At 48.7% G+C, this 17,830-nt stretch overlaps 1 protein-coding gene across 8 annotated transcripts in view; it reads right to left on the bottom strand.

Annotated features, from left to right (window-relative positions):
- The window catches only part of MSI2 (musashi RNA binding protein 2), a 385,501-nt gene that overhangs the window by 238,492 nt on the left and 129,179 nt on the right, over positions 1–17,830 (bottom strand). For all 8 annotated transcript variants that reach the window (XM_080826242.1, XM_080826245.1, XM_080826239.1 and 5 more), the window contains exon 6: positions 13,621–13,713. In XM_080826242.1, coding sequence (XP_080682368.1) covers positions 13,621–13,713 — 93 coding nt within the window. The remainder of the gene's footprint in view (positions 1–13,620; positions 13,714–17,830) is intronic.

The following is a 17,830-nucleotide window of genomic DNA, read 5'->3' on the forward strand; positions in this document are numbered from 1 at the left end:
TCAAGGACAAGAAATGGGGCTCAAAAGAGCAAAATCACTAGCCCAAGGTCACAACACTAACAGCTAATGGCGGCATCCAGATTCAAGCTCCAGTCTATTTGAGTCCATAGTCCAGAATCATTCGACTCCATCCCACATAACCATTCCCAAGAGCCTGGCAATAAAACGCCAATGGCATCCCTCTGTTCTTTCGAGAGGGGGAAAAAATGTACCCACAAACGAGTTCTCTCAGTCCACAGCCAGATTTACCAACATCAGAGATGTTTGTGCTTCGGCTTAATGTTGGACCTGTTTTTACTGCCCAGCCTGGACGGTCACAGAACAAGTCTGGGGAGGAGGCTGCCCAGGGCCCGCCTAGGGTCCCCAGCGTGGGAGCATCCATGCACTGCTAAGCCAAGACGAATCCCACCGTAGACCCTACTCGGTACCTCCCACTCACAGCCCCACTGCTTTCTAAGACCAAAGACAGAAAGAAGAGCAGGGGAGATGGTGAGACATGAAGAGATATACCCGTTCTTACTCTCTCCTCTCATCCCTCCCTTTGCCAGCACAGCTGTGTCCACCCCTCACACCAAGACCCACTTAAGAAGCTACCCGCTCTGCACAAGGCCATGCCTGTCAGCACCAGCCTGCCCAGATAGTCCCTTAGTTCTATTAAACTTTTACTGCAGGGTAGAAATAGCTCATGTAGGGGCCCCTGGCTGGCTCAGTCCATAGATCCTGCAACTCTTGATTTTGGAGTTCTAGGTTTGGGCCTTTGTTGGGTGCAGAGATTGCTTCAAAATAAAATCCTTAAAAGATATACAATAAAATAAAATCTTAAAAAAAAATAGCTCATTTATCCCGGTTCAGGGGAATGATAGGTTCCATGTAAAGAAATGCACCAAATTATTGAATATATTCTCTCATAGCCTCATTTTTAAGAAGTAAAATTGTAATTTTACCACTTGAAACTCCTTCTCCAATGACTGGCACAGCTCTTCCCTCTGATACAGAGGGTCCATTCATTCTGGCACTATTTGCTGAGCACCAACTACTGCCCAGGCGCTGGGACAGTCCTGGGGCTATACGGTGAGTAAACAGATCCCACTCGATGTTGGCAGAATGGATGGTCTACACAGGGCAAAGAGGGTATACATCTCTCACTTTTCTCTTGATATACCAAAATTCCCATTATGGGTTCTCTCAGCTCTTGGTTGGTTTTCTTTATGAGACAATTTGTAATTACTTTTGTTATTTACTTGTTTGCTTTTGGCTGGCCCTCCCCGGCCCCATCCTCAAACTGAAGCCACAAGTAAGCAGGGATCTTGCCTGTGTCATTCATTGATGCACCCCTGGCTCCTAGCTCAGTGCCTGGCATTTGGAAGAGCATCAAGATCTGGTGAACGAATCAATGAACAATGAATGATGCACGAGGCTGCAGACAACACGCCTTCTGGACCTAATGAAGAAGGATGGCTATTTCCCTGCACTAAACGGTCCCACAATGTGGTACTTCTAAAGATCTAAATCTTTTTGTTTTTACAGGGTTTTTTTTTCAGCGTCCTCTTTACACTGAGCTTATTAACATCTCCCCACCCCTTAATTGCTATAAATTCAAAACCATAAAAGCTTATTAGAATCCCATGAAAAGGAAAAGGAAAGAAAACCTAAATGAGGATGTAAAAAGCTCTTTCAAGAGGCTCAATAAATTCAATAAGCAGATCCATGGATCAATATATAAAAACATATTTTGATAAACATCAGCTAAATGATATTGGGCCAATTTCCAGACCGTATCTCCTACCCCCCAACACACACACACACACACACACACAAGTTTAATTATTCAAACAAGTTTAAAGAGTTCATCTAGCAGGGTCCAACCAGAAGAATCCTCCCTTGGCCCGTATCAGTTCAACCTTTTCCATCAAAGCCAGAGCAACTCAAAGTTAATTCCACACACCGGAAGCACCAGGGTAGCTGGGCTGGACTGGAGGTACATGCCATGGACATTTACGAGACACTGAATCTTCATCTTTAGGCTGAGAGGGTCCAGGAAAGACTTTGCAATGTGTGTTATCCCCAGGTGGGTGGCCACACTGAGTGATAAGCCCACCCAAAAGACAGATGGGAAAGAAGGAAGAGCCTGGGGGCGCCTGGGTGGCTCAGTGGGTTAAAGCCTCTGCCTTCAGCTTGGGTCATGATCCCAGGGTCCTGGGATCGAGCCCCGCATCAGGCTCTCCGCTCCGTGGAGAGCCTGCTTTTTCCTCTCTCTCTGCCTGCCTCTCTGTCTACTTGTGATCTCTGTCTGTCAAGTGAATAAATAAAATCTTTAAAAAAAAAAAAAAAAGAAGGAAGAGCCTGGGGCCTGTACATGTGTGCGTGTGTGTGTGTGTGTGTGTGTGCATGCACGCACAAGCATGCACCCAGGTCATGGCTACTGCTGGACAGGACCAGAGAGGCAATTCCAGAGGCTGACCCTGGGTCTCAGAGGGTAAAAGTTACAGCAGCTGCTATTTCTAACATTTATTAAGCATTTGCTGGGTTTCTAGAAGAAAGCTAAGAACTTATGATACGGGTATTAGTTCATTTTTTATTTAAAGAGTTTATTTATTTATTTGACAGACAGAGATCACAGGTAGGCAGAGAGGCAGGAAGAGAGAGAGGGGGGAAGCAGACTCCCTGCCGAGCAGAGAGCCCGATGCGGGGCTCGATCCCAGGCCCCGGTACCATGACCGGAGCCAAAGGCAGAGGCTTTAACCCACGGAGCCACCCAGGCGCCCAGTTCATTTTTTTTTTTTTTTAAGATTTATTTATTTTATTTTTAGAGAGAGAAGAGAGTGCATCAGTGGGAGGGACAGAGGGAGAGGAAGAGAGAATCCCAAGCAGGTTCTGCATTGACCACGTGGAGTCCCAACACCAGGCCCAATCTGGTGATTCTGAGATCACAATCTGGGCTGAAACCAAGAGTTGGTGGCTCCATGAACCGGGCCACCCAGGCATTCCTTTATATTAGTTCACCTAATCATCATGTCAATCCTGTGGCATAAGTACCATCCTTATTTCTATTCCACAGATGAAGAAAATGAGGTAGAAAGAAGTTAAATGACCTGCTCAAGGTTACGGAGCTAATGAACAGGTAAGGTGGATTTGGTATCAGACAGCCCAAGTATAAAAACTCCATGCCCTTACTGCCAGGCATTAAGCTAAACCAGAGGGTCGGCAACTGCAGCTGAGGGCCAAGCCCAGCAGCCTTCTGGTTTTTGTAAATAAAGTTTTATTGGAACACAGCCACAGCCATTTGTTTTCATACTGTCTCTGGCTGCCGTCATTCACGCTACAGTGGCAGAGTTGAATGGCTGTGAGAGACCATCTGGGCCACAAAACCGAAAATAGTTATTATCTGGCCCTTTATAGAAAAAGTATGCCAACCTCTATGCTAAACAGTAATTCACAATGTTTCTACCCAAGTACTCCTAATGGTCAAGTAAATTATGGGACAGCCCAGGATGACTGGGGAAAGGGGCTAATGCCGCCAGCAGCTCTCCTGAAATGTCTCCAAGTGTCACGGTTTTTTCCAACACAATTATGCAAATTTTGCGTTCCGTGCCATAACATTTCTTCTAATATAATATGTCAGAAGCAAACCACCATAAAGTCATCGCTTCCGGAGAGAGGAATCACCCTAACCTGACTGCACCGCGAATGCCCATCCTGGCAGCCCACCTGAGGGAGGCGCCCCGCATGAGCAGCTCGGATGGAACAGGAGACACAGGACCTCTGCACCTGGGGCCCTACTGCAACCCTGCAGCGGTGTCCGGAGCAGGTCGCTTACCCTCTTCCCAGCCCTCCTCTCCTAACTTTAAAAAACGAGAGCATCCTCCTCCCTCCCGGGGCTGCTGGGGCAGAGAGAAGTCAGAAGACACTTGAAAGCTGTGGGCCAAGAGGAATCATTGAATCTGAGCACAGATGCCAGCTGAGTTGGAAGGAAGAGCTAGGACACCAAGAAATCCTGCTTTTTTGCTACTAAAACAGATATATCAATAAAGGAAATGGGATAGTCTTTTTTAAAAGACAAAAATCACAACAATGTGTTTCCATATTAGAGACCCGGCCAAGTCAAGTCCCTCACCCCTCCTCCAGCAGCCTCGGCCTGCGCTCACCCTGCCTTCTCCCCTTCCCTGAGAAAGCTGACAGAAAGATCCAGAAGCCCACCTCTGGTCAGCCCCTCCTCTTATTTATGTTTCCTGAAGTGAAAAGCCTCCTACATTGTTTTGTTTTTTTCCCAAATACTAACAGTCTGCAAACAATAAGTCTGAAAATATTTAGCTCAGCTGCCAATCATAAAAGATCGTTAGCAACCTCAACAACCAAAAATCTCTAATTTACAACTAATCCGATTGCGCAAATTGCATCTTCTAATGACAGACCACCTAAAAAACCCGACTTCCCATAAACACACCACTCTGCTGGGTTTTCTAATCGAATTAAATCCCTATTTTGCTCTTTAACTACAAGGAACTCACTTTTCGCGACATGGGGCAGAATTTTTTTTATTTTTAAGAGATGTAGAAGTAATCCCCAAGTAGGAGCCCAGGTAGGAGCCCGAAGTGTTGTATGCTCCCAGTCAATGACCAGCAGTCCCTTGCTGCAGGGCTGCAGGGCCGTCTGTCTGCTCTGCCTTCCGTAAGCTGCCCGCTCCCTTAACACTTGCTGACTCCTGCCTCCAGTGGTTGAGTGCTATCAGGAAGGTAGACTGTAAAATGGGTCTGAAGTAAGCATTCTAGAACACAGAGGAAGGAATATTTAAATCTGCCTGGAGGTGGTCCAAGAAGGTTTCATCCCTATAGGAATGACAGGCCAAATATCTCCACTTTTTCCACCTCCCGTTTCTGGTCTGTATGCCCTGAGTTCCTGGAAAACTTCTCAGTCCCAGCCAAACCAGGACAGCCGGTAACCCTACCTTTATCCAGCCCTGCTCTTTTCCCTATAATCAGGAATCTGTCTATACCATTCACTGTTTGCCTGAAGCGCACTGCCTCCCGCCCCCCAACCCTGCATGGGTAACAAGTAATCACCCGACCCTTCCCGGTAACGGCCCCTCCACTCAGACGCTTCCATCCTGGAGATGTCCTCGTCACACAAACGCCCCACGGAGAGGAACCATCACACAGGCGGTGGAAGGTACGTGGACTTGTGGCGAAACAAATCGCTCTTTGCCAGGGACTCCACTCTAGGAGGACAGCTCCAAGTGGAGGAAAATGGAAACGGGATATACAAATTCAATCTATCAAATCTCCTATTTATTTTATGCAAAGTTTTCCTGGTGCTTATTAATGCCAGCTTTTCCCTCTACCATTTAATCTCTGCTTCCATTTCATTCTTGGAGGTCTGTGATTATTCTAATTCAGCATTTGGATGACTTCATTTCCGCTCAAGTACACCCAGGTCAACTTGGATAGAAAAGAAAGAGGAGGAGAAGAAAAATAATCAGCTAAAAGCTATTAAATATCAGCCGTGTGCCTCATGATTGGTTTTAAAGGCAGTGGTGAGGTTAGCAACAGTCAGAAACTCAACCCTTCTGCCTCTTCCTGCATATTAACATTTTTCTGGGGCTCTCCCTCTTATGGCTTCGAATGTAAATAAAGCACCGACTGGCAGCCCACTTTGCGCTAATTCACAAATACCCAGTCTGAATATACAGAGCTGTAAAAATTTAGAGGGTGGTAACTTGACGGATCCGGCCCTTCTACAGAGAGACTAATTCTCAGAGGACAAAAGGGGGGGGGGGGAGACGAAAAAGAAAGAAAAGAAAAGCATACACGGCCCATGTAATGGGGTATCCAATCCACGGGGTAGGGGGTGGGTAGGAGTCTCCATATCAATGTTCACTCCACCAAACAATGGAATTCCATTTCTATGCCAAGTCTAAATGAACTGAGCTTTCTCTTCCCTAAGAACCACTCCTTGCACCCACTGGCACAAGCTTGAACCATGATTTCTCAGACACTTACAGTTCCCACTGAAGTCCGTCCAGGGGGAGAAAGGCTTTCTTTCTCATGCTAACAACTCCATTGTGAGTGCCGTCTTCAGAGCCTGCCGGGAGGGCTCTGGGAAGGTGAGCCGGTGGGAGTGCTTCATACCCCTTCCCCATCAACCCCCCCAGGCTCATTAACTCCTTCCTGCCTGGGGGCCTCCCCCTTCCTGGGCCTTCTGCTTCTTGGGGGGGGGGGGGGGCGCTAGAAAATTAAATCAAACTCCACCATCCTGGGAAAGCACAGTTAAACAGCCACGCCAGAAAGTTCGGGCCTGGTTCCTCTATCTACCAGGCATGTGACGCATGGAATTTGATTAGCATAATCTCAAAGTTTTCCCAGCTTGCTACCCAGAAGGCATCCTGTTTTGCTATTTGTATATTTTAAAAACATTGTTAACAGAGCAATAATAATGTCTGCTGCATTTGCCCAACAAACAGCTGGCTGTATTTTATACACTAAAAAGGAAATGTGAAGTTTTCCTAGAAACCTACTATTTCAGGAGTCCTTTTTTTCAGCAGGAGGAGAGGGGAGGGGAGGGGAGGGGAGGGGAGAGGAGGAGAGAGGAGGAGAGGAGAGGAGAGGAGAGGAGAGGAGAGGAGAGGAGAGGAGAGGAGAGGAGAGGAGAGGAGAGGAAAGGAAAGAAAAGAAAAGGAAAAAAAAAGAAAAGGGAGGATTTAGAAGTCAGATCCTGAGGCTGGAATGCTCAATTTCTAACTTGCCTCACTCCACTGGCGGTAGCAGACATCGGTCTATGGAGGAAAAAGTTCATCAGGAAACCACAAAGTTGTTTTGTGTGGTAGGATGCTTTACCTGCAAAGCCCAAGGATCACATTACCTGTGGGGACTGCTTGTCTGCTTGCTGCCACCTGGTCTAGGACGCTGAGGCAGACAGACAAGGGAGGTTCTGGCTAACTGAGGCTCTTTGCACTCAGCAGCTCTGCCAGGGGTCAGAGGGCAAATAAAGTCCCCTCCCCCCCGTATGACACACTTCCGAAGGGAGAGACTGACACAAACCAGACAGAGAATTAATAAAACATGAGGACAGTGTTGGCCTTGTTCTGGGTTATTACAGGAAGAAAACTGAACACAAAAGTAGCCTTCAGCATGGCCAGCCAGGGCGGGAAGAACAGCGGAGGCCCTTCCTGGTCCACTCCACAGCTGTAACTCAAGAAGGTCTGAGGAACATCAAGGCTTTCCAGAGCAAAGGCGAGCAGAAGACAGGCGAGGCGCGGACATGCTGGCCACTTTCCAGTCAGGCCACCTGGACAAACCACTTCAGAAGACAAACGCCTCCTGGGAGCTTTGGTGCCCACAAAGGACACACGGGAACTTTTGTTTTCCAGGCCTGGTCTGAGCAAACCACACATGGCACGGAGCCCCATTTATCTACAACACACATTTGGAAGCGATAAAACGTCACCTCAGAATCACAGTCCACCGTCAGGAACACGGTGAAGTTGCTTATTTATTTTCTCCCGAAACTCTTGCCTTTCAAATTTCAAAGGCTTTCTAATATTTTTATGCTAGAGCTTCTTCTCCTCACACACGCAGTTATCAAAAGGACAATCTGGGCAGCGGCCACGAACACCCCACCTGCACGTACAACTCGGAGCGAGGAAGTCATTGGTGTCAAACGTGTCCTTCGAGCGCACCCTCCGATCATCCCACACACGGGCGGGATATATGAAAAGATCCCACCATATTAAAACGCCAATTCATTATTATTTTGAATTTTTTCCTTTCCTCCAGAAGCCTTCCGACACCATTCTCTGTAGCTCAAGTTCATGTTTGGAGGCCCCCACACAAACCCACTCCAACAAAAGGACTTCAGAGGACCCTTTCCACCTCACTTCCATGGGGGCTCCCTTTGATGGGACCTAAAGAGCTCTAACTCTCCAGACCCCGTTTCCTTGAAGGCCTCCTCCTGCCAGCCACCACGGCGGCGAGGGGCTGGCCCAGGAAGGGGTTAAAGCCCTCATGTCAAACCGCAAACTCGGGCACTGGCCCAGAAGGGACATGGGAACCAGGGCAGCCAGTGATAAAGGCCGGATTGTAGCAGCCCACTGAATTGGAAATGACTTGTAGGCCTAATGAAACAGAACTTTGGCAGTAAAACAGAATGAAAGGAATGAGACAATAAAAGGCTGGAACAAAGGGTGCAGAGTCGTTTCAGCTTAGCAAAATAAGCTCACTTTGTTGGTGGGGAAAGCCAAAGCCGATTAGGATAAACCAACGACTGAGCGCAAGTCTTCCAAACTAATTACACAGTTCACCATGTGAAGTATAATTGGAAGCCTCCAGATGCGGGCTGCTTTGCTTTCACAGGAGTTCTATAAAGTGAGAATTACCTAGTGAGCTCGGCACTGAACAGCCCTGTCATCGAGGTGAACAGCTGAAAGGTGCAGAACTGCTCCATCCGGGACGAAGCCGAGAATTCATTAAGTTTAAAGGCCTCTGTTTGATCTCCCAAATCCTATAAGTGAGAATTTAAGAAACCGGTACTTTTAAGGAGGGGCCGAAAGGGGAGAAGGAGGAAGCCCACGCACCCGGAGCTTCTTTGATCCCAGTGCTTGTTAATTACCAAGCTGGGCTCTTCCGGATGGCGATGCGGGGAGCAAGGTGGCAAACCCTCCGATGGCTTGTCTGGGTCTGTGCGTGCCTATCAGAGCATCATTCACGTGCCACTTTCTGGAATGGTCTGCGTACATCATTCCTGGACGTATGAAAATTGTGAGCACAGATAACGTCCGCTAGGGAACCTGACGCGCCGAAATAAATTCCTGCACATCGACATTCTTGACAAATGAACAAAACCGGCTCCCTCGGAGTGTAGGGGCTGCTACGTGGTGAAGTAGGAGATGAGGTTTTTATAAACAGTGAAAAGAGGCCTGATGGTACAAAAATGAACGACTGTCTGGGCCCTCCCCAGCATGGGCTTGTGTGATCTCAGATGACTCAGGACCTTCCTCTACATCAGCCCGGTCATCTACATGATAGACAGTCTACCTGTCCTGCTTGATGGTCCTGAGAATCGGACTTTAAAATGCATCAAAAAGCTCAGCACAAAGCACACCTCCCTCCAAGTCAGAAACACCAACTCACAGCAAAAGAATCTGCAAAGTAAAATCTGAACTTCACGAAGTCTGAGTCTTCATTAACTCAGATCTAGCACATGGAATAAGGAGTTGGAAATACTCTATGGGTCCCTGGATCTTATTCATAGGATGAAGATTCTGGTTTATAAATAGCAGCTTTTCCCAAATAGAGAATCCCTTCGCCGTTACTGCATCATGCAGTCCAGAAACTAACTCTACCACTGTTAGGACGGTTTCACTTATTATATCATGCCTACTACTATTGATAATATCTTGTTCTGGTTACAGTCTATGGATACCTTAGGTACCCATCTATCCATATATCCACCTATATACGTTTGTATTTTTTTGAAGATTTATTTGTTTGAGAGAGACAGAGAGAGAAACCATGTATGAGCAGGGGGAGGGGAAGACGGAGAGGGAAAAGCAGACTCCCCACTGAGCAGAGAGCCCGATGTGGGGCTCAATCCCAGGACCCTGGGATCATGACCTGAGCCAAAGGCAGACACCGAACTGACTGAGCCACCCAGATGCCCCTGTAAGTTTAAACGTACTTTCTAGATTATTGAATTTGCAAGCTTGAAACCAACCTTAGGAATAACCTAGTCCAAGGGCTGGCAAATTATGGCCCAGAGGACACATGTGGCCCACCACCTGTATTTATAAATAAAGTTTTATTGGAACACAGCCACATCTAATTATGGCTATGCCATAGCTGCTTCCTCCATACAAAAGCAGACAGTTATGATGGGGACCATATGCTCCATAAAGCCAAAAACATTTACTATCGAACCCTTTACAACCTTTTGCAATTCCTTCCCTTAGAGGAGAAAGCGAGGCCAGGAAAGATGTGGCCTGTTGAGGGGTCACAGTGGGGTCACTGCATAGTCAGGCCCAGCACGAGAGCCTGGAATACTTCTACCTTACCTTCCGAGGATGGCCATCCAAGTGAGCAGAATCCTTATGCCAATGGCCACACTTCATCATCTCATCTTAAATATAAACAAGTAATGGCATCCCTAACCAGGGGGATGGGGGTAAGTTTCTGGGAGGAAGGTGGGTGAAAAGCACAAAAGGGTTTACAAACCTCCAATTTGAGTTATTTAAAGTTCTTGGTGTGTCATTCTGCACCCACTCCACTTACAGTAATGACATATTTAAACTCCCTTAGCTCAGCCCCATGATAGCAGTCTTACCCATCTTGATTGCCACCTGAAATAAACAGTTGAAGCAGCTGCCACCTCAGGCACAATGGGGAGAGGGAGAGGAGAGAGGAACGACAGCGAGGGAAACCTAAAATGCGGGTGGCAAACTCCGAATGGGTGTTGGAAGGATGGAAAGTTCTGGAAGTGGAGGAAGAGGAAGTAGGGTTTGAATTCTAGCTGTTATCCTGCCTTACCTGGGTGATCTTCCTTGAGACTTAACCTCCCTGACCCTTAATGCTCACCTCTGTCAAAGGGCCGATGACACCCAAATCCGCTGTGCAGATGAAATGAGGTAATCTATGTCTGTTGCCAGCACTGCCCAACACAGTGGGCCAACACAGTCTCTTCCTTTCTTTTGCACCCTCCCCACCCTAAGCCCATCGTGTGGACTGATCTGAGGCTGCAACAGGTCCCAGAGTTCAGATTCTGGTATCAGACAAGCCTGGAAGGGAAACCTGCATCCAGCTCTACCTTTCATGGTGGGGGGAGGGGTTGACCCCAAGTCAAAGACTCGATCCCACCTAGACTCCATTTAACAAGCTGCAAAAACAATGCAAGACCCCCACCAGCCTCCCGGAGAAGAATTAAATCAGATAATACAAGTCAGTGGCCTGACCCAGGACCCAACGCAGTACATACTCACTAATAAAATTCCCCCTTGCTAACTTGCTGTTAACCAACCAAAAAGGGCCCCCAACGACTTTCCAGATGAGAATGTGTACAAGTACATGAGTCTAGCTGACACAGGGGTATGTGCGTTCCGTTTTCTTCAACCAGAATATAACTGCTGAAGCCTACAGGCAGTCTGCTAATGCACCACTGGGCTGACATTGCCTTAGAGCCTCGCAGCACGTCTCCTCTTTTTAAAAAAAATTTTTTTTATTCATTTGACAGAGATCATAAGTAGGTAGAGAGGCAAGCAGAGACAGAGAGGGAAGCAGGCTCCCCACTGAGCAAAGAGCCCAATGCGGTGCTCGATCCCAGGACCCTGAGACCATGACCTGAGCCGAAGGCAGAGGGTTTAACCCACTGAGCCACCCAGGTGCCCCACGTCTCCTCTCTTTTGATGGCTCTGGTTCCAAGTGAATTACACCAGAATCCTGAGAGGTGGTGGGCCCTGTCCAAGGGGGCACAGACGTGACACCAGCCACCAGCACAAGGAGGAATAAGCCCTCTGAAGATAGACCCAGACAACGCACCGAGCACGTGCACAAAACAAGCCACTAAGACGTGTATTACGGTTTTGATACATTCAAAAGCCTCCTTAGTCCTTTAATAAAACATCTGATAAGTTTACACATCCTGCTGGAATCTACAAATGCTACTGCTAAATTAACCAAGCAGCTTCAGCCCCAGTGCGGGCCACACCAGGGAAGATGGGCTGTGACTACCTCCCTGACAAGGGGACAACTCTTCTTGGGGCCGGGATGGCTGCTGCCTGGGCCCGGCCAAAGTTGGCAGAGCTTCCCACGGCTGGCTCGCCGGCTCCCAGCTGTAAGTGCTAATGGAAAAAGACAGAAAGAGAAAGGGAGAATGAGAGACAAATACACAGAATCCTAGAGGTGGGAGCAAGCACAGGTTCGGCAGGTGCCGGCCTGTCCGAAATATTCTAACAGCCCAACTTCCCTGATACCCACAAATAGGACCACAAGATTCCAGTTTACGGCTCAAAAAAGAAACCCCACCTCATGTTTGCTCCTGGCCTTGTTTTAGAGGCAGAACTGTAGCAAGGGGGCTCACACTCACCAGCCTTCCATTACACAAGCTGGACCTGTCTCCCGTGATTATTTCCAGTCTCTCCCCACAGGCAGGGTGGGGCTGGGCGGGGGACCCAACCCCCCCACCCCCGTGCTTTGAGCGAGTCTTGAAGAGAAGTACATGGTCACTGACGCACTAAGATTCTGCAAAAACGGCCAGAATGAATCACCCCCAACTGGCAATGCAAGACGGTGCCATGGGGAGGGCGTCTTTCCTAAGCGACCCGGAAGGGCAGTGAAGTGCCATTGTGAATGCCAAGCCCGGCTGGAGGAGCCTGGTCTCTCTTTGTTGCATGTCTCCCATACATACAGAAATTGAAGATAATCAGAGACGGGAAAAATCTCCGTTTTGAAGATACATAGTGATCACGGCCCTCATCACGGCTTACTACTCGACACACCCAGGGATGAGGTCTGAGCTGCCCATCACCTTGAGCAAACAAATAAAAGCACAGAGCCTTCAGGCCGGGCAGTGGGCAGCAGTGCCTGGACCCACCCAGGCCCAGCAAAACAGCCATCACCAGAGGTGACATGAGTGACAGAGCTCAGAACAGGTGCAGTGTCATCTCATCCCACCCCCTGCCCCCACCGCCACCATATCAGCCCGATAGCAGCAGGGATGCGGACCTGTGCAAGGGGGACCTTCGCACACCTGGACCTGGACTCTCAGGACAACATCTATGGCGACTCGAAGACAGGAAGCAGAGGGCCAGCGCGGCCACCCCGCTGCCAGCCTCCTGGGACACGGCAACCAGAGGAGGGGTACCACACAAGGCCCAAAAGGCCAGTCTCCCTGCCCCAAGCTGCCCTGTCGGAGCCCGGGGACCATGCGGCCATCAGAGGAACACTGCCTTCCAAGGCACCAGCTCCCCACCAGCTAGAGAGAGGCTGAATTAAGCACGTCGCCCACAGTGGCATATCCTGTCTGTCCATCTGCTGACCGTGTCTGTCCCCTACATATTTCCACTCCGGTTCCTGGCTGATCGGGTGTATTCTGCGTTGCTCCCAGCCTGGTTCAGCAACAGAGCCCAGGGGATCATTTTACTCCTGTCTCCCACACACTGACAGGTACAAGCCCAGCATCTTCCCCAAGTCCCCTTGGGCATCTGACAGGGGAAGGCTGAGCAGCACAGGACCCCAGGGAGCCTCCTCTCTTAATACACCTTCCAGAAAGGCACAGAATGCCGCCCAGCACCGACTCACAGCCCTCTAGCAGCTTCTGCGGGAGGTCCTGTCCTGTGAGTCACAGCCCTGCGTTCCTCCCCAGCCGCTGCCACCAGCACCACCGGCTCCCAGCCCAGGCCCCACATGGCCAGCAAATGCCAGCGACACCACACTGAAAGGCCACTCTGTCTGCTCCTGCAGACACGTGAGGCACCACGCCGACCACAAGCCGGACTCTTCCACAGCAGCTCCTGACAGATTTCACTTAGATCTCGACGACCCAGTGCAAGGACAAGGTTGTGCAAGGACAAGGTTCTTGAGGACGCAGCGGTGGCAGACAGAGGGGCCGCGGCGGCCACCAGCCCCACGCGCCGCTTACCTTGCCGAACTGTTCGAAGTACTGCTTCACGTCTTCCACCACCGTGTTCGCAGATAATCCGCCTACAAATATTTTCTTTGTTCTTGTGACCATCTGCGAGAAACAACAAGAGGAGGACACGGGTTAACCAGGTTATCTGAAGCAATGTTCACGAAGGCGCAGAAACAAGCCGCTCTCCACGTTCCTCCAGGAAGGCAATTTCAGATAAATTTGAGCTGTACAGCGCGGGCCTTTTAGACATCTCAGAGCACTGGAGACAGCCACGCTGGAGATCTCGGGCCTTCAGGCCACAACCTGCAAGCCTGGGTTTCATACAGACACAGAGCGAACTTCAGAACCTCTAAGCCACCATACACAGCTTCATTCTGATTTCTGGCACAAAGAGAAAAGTGGCACATCAAAGCTATTTTAAACCTAAGAGATGTGAACAGAACAGAATCATGTGCATAAAAATCTGCTGCCCAGAAAGTACCATAAAATTTGTCAATAAGAAACTCACACATGGGCACCTGGGTGGCTCAGTGGGTTAAGCCTCTGCCTTTGGCTCAGGTCATGATCTCAGGGTCCTGGGATCGAGCCCCACATTGGGCTCTCTGCTCAGTGGGGAGCCTGCTTCCCCATCCCCCCCGCCTCCGTCTGCCTGCCTCTCTGCCTACTTGTGATCTCTCTCTCTCTCTCTCTCTCTGTGTCAAATAAATAAATAAATCTTTAAAAAAAACAAAAAAAAAAAAGAAAGGAAAAAGAAACTCACACGTCATGCAAATATATGGATGGGCTGTCTACACCAAGCTGACAGATGCCGGCCCTGCACACAGGGGCCACCCTTCAAGCTTGGTCCTCATTCTCCTTCCCCTCTTGATTCCTCACCCTTGATTCGCCCTGACTCACTCTACACTCAGTCAAGCCCCGCTAAGCCCCCGGTATCCGCCCATTCATCCATACAAGCCCTTCTTCCTAGAATGCCTCTCTATGCCTAGATCTCCCACAGCAAGTCGTAAGTAACCATCCCTCAAGATCCAACGACCTTCTCCAAAACACAAGCTATCTATGCCGTCACCACGTCCAGAAGCTGTCCCCCCCCGTCTTCTGAAACCCTAACACCGTACCCACCAGCCTGTCCTGGCACCCACTTCTTCCCACCCAGTGCAGAAGTCATGGATGATCCTGTCTTTCTTACTTCCTCCCCAGACACTGAGTTCCTGATTCCTCTCAGTACCCCCCTCCACAATGCCAAGTATGCACCAGGCACAGAGAATCCCACCCCAGTGGGACCCCAGTGTCTTCTCCGATGGGAAGAACAAATGGCTGTGGTCACGTTTCAGAATCCCAACAGTCCCAAAGCAAATGACACAAACGGTTCAGAGACAGAAACGAACATCCTGGGCAGGAGCCAAAAGTGAAACAAGAAAATAAATCTTATTCTGAACACTGAGTCTAAGCTGTGTGTGTGTTTAAGCTTCGGGTTTGTTTTTTTTAAATGTGCTACTAAGAAAAATTTTATTTAAATGTTAAATAAGAACAGGGTCTCACCTATTTGGCTGCACATAATAAAACCCCAATGTCTGACAAGAGAAACTGTCACAATGTACACATCTAGCAAATCATAATGTTTGTACGCTTTAAATATCTCATAATTTTGTCAATTCACACCTCAGTAAAACGGAGGGGAAATGTTTTATGAGAACATGTAAATAAAAGCATGACTGAAATCCCAAAAATAAGTGGATAAGATGAAGCTGAGAATGTTAAAAACACATAGACACACACACACACACGTGTCATTTGTGTCCATGACAATTAGATGTGGGAGGCCTAAATACAGGGGTTGTGGCTGCCAGAATCCGCACTGTCCCCCAGGCTGAGACACCCTGGCTGAGGGAACTGTGGACCAAGCCACCTCTCCGAGGAGTACCCTGGCTGAGAGCCCCCTGGGTGGGGACGGGTGGGCTGTGCTGAGGAGCGCTCCCCTGAGGTCCGGCCCCGTGCTCTGCACTGCACACTCCCAGATGGGTGTATCGGTCCCAACTAACCCCCAACTCCCATCAATCAGGACTCACAATGGCCATGAAGAGAAGGAGGCTCCCAGACTTCAAGGAGTTCCGGCTTTGGCTTGGCAGCTTCCCGGAGGGACATGTGCCACCACAGCCCACTGACGGAGTTACCCGCTCCACCTGGAGCATCCCTGTAGGGGGCTTGCTGCACGATTTTACGAGGACATTGTGCTAGCAATTCTGCACACCTCCTATGGGCTCTGAGAGGCATGCAGTGATTACACATGTGTTTAAAGCTGTGATTTACCGCTTTTCGTCTCTTTTCAGATGAACAGGAGAGGAGATGAGATCATGGACGTGTGAACATGCTACAAAGATCCCACCAGCATCTACAGTTCCAACTCCAAGAACCTCTCATTAACCAGTGGGCATCTTATTCTGCTCCTTATTGTCCACCTTCCTTCTCAGCCCTTCCGTAAGTCCCTCTGGAGGACAAGGTCACCTTCCCGTGAAACTCCCTCAGTCCCTCTCCAGATTTCAATCTCTTCCGACACTCACTGACTGCCAAATTTTACTACCCTAACTTTCCTAATGCATTCACTCAACAGATACGTTAAGTGCTAGGTGTTGGAGCCACATTCCAATACAATGTAGAATTTAATCCACTATAAAATGGAGATATAATAATTAGCCTACCACGCAAGGCTCCTATTAGGACTAAATTAAATAACATATGCCAAAGTGTCTAGCAGGATACCAGGCAGATGCTAGGTAAGTGGTCACCGTAACCGAATCCAAAGTCAATCACTACATTCATCCTTCAAGCTCAGAACAAATGTGTGACAGAAAGATATTTCACACAAAAATCTTTGATAAATCAAGTCTGGGTGCCCCGTTCTCTTCCACTGTCATTTCAAAACCACTTTCCTGCATCTCTACATGATTTCAGATGGGCAAGGACTCCCAGTAGTTTCATTTCAGATTTCTCATTCCTTTTTTTTTTTTAAACCCAGCCAAGTAATTAAATATCTATAAAGACACGCTACTGTGATCCACAAACATGCATTAGTGGAATTCTCAACTTAAAGAAACTCTGGAGAAGCATTCTATAAAATGAACCCTATGGTGCCATTTATACATTGTTTAGAGACAGGTGGGTACAGAGCAGACCCTATTTATATTCCAAATGTTCACATGGACCCAGGTAATTAAATGAGTAACGTGTCTTCATCCCAGATAACAGAAGTCAACAGAATGTTCATTCCCCAGTAACTGGTTAAATGGAAAGACCCCCTCTTACACTCTGCAGTTGCTCAACAGCCATAAACCTATCAAGCCAGAGCTTAAACACTAGGGCAGACAGCCAGCCATAAATCTACACAGTCCCCAAAAAGTCTGTAAAGTACTTTTTTTTTTTTAGAAGGATGAGAAATCCCAGGCCCCAGACACTATGCTGAAGAGTCCAACTTACTAAAACATCCTCCCAGCAACGGGCTCAGATACAGTGATCCCACTCTTCGGCAAACACTAAAATGAAACTGGTTTAATCAAAACCTTCCAGACATGAAAAGGCCAGTGGGAAGATGGGCAACCCTCGGTTAGCTGCTCACCAATGTCCTGGTTTTGGGAGAGGAGAGCAAGGCCAGGGGGCAACAGGGCTCTACACGCCAGGGGCACACTGGGGAAAGGAGGGGAGGGTGCTTTGGGAATCCTGACAGCATCACTGCTAAATGGACGGTGCAGGGCTTGATGACTTGCATTCTGAAGAGGTACACGGGAGGCAGGCAGAGAGGACTCCAGAATCACACGTTCTACCCTGTTTCCCTTCCACCTCCAGGGCTGCTGGTGAGGACAGGACAGGGGCAGGGCTAGCTGTCATGTCCAGGCTCCCAATGGGACTCACTGGAGGTCCTCAAATTCTTATCGATACTATCAAAGTTTCTGTGTCCATGTCTGTGCGCATGCGTGCGTATGTGTGTGTGTCTGGGGGAAGTCTCTAGTCCCAAACCTTCCATCTTGGCTGCTACTTGCCCCAGGAATTGCCCAGCATTCCCAGAGCTTAAAACTTCTTCTGACCTCGGAAACGGCAAGCAGGACACGTTACCGCTGGTCCCCCTGACTCCACAGTCCTTTGTGTTATAAAAAGTCCTCTCCACCCACAGTGGAGAGAGCCACCTGTGTTTTCTTCCTGCGCCAGGCCCTTTGGGTAACTGTTTCCT

The sequence above is a fragment of the Martes martes genome (assembly GCF_963455335.1).
Source record: "Martes martes genome assembly, chromosome: 16".
NCBI lineage: Eukaryota > Metazoa > Chordata > Mammalia > Carnivora > Mustelidae > Martes > Martes martes.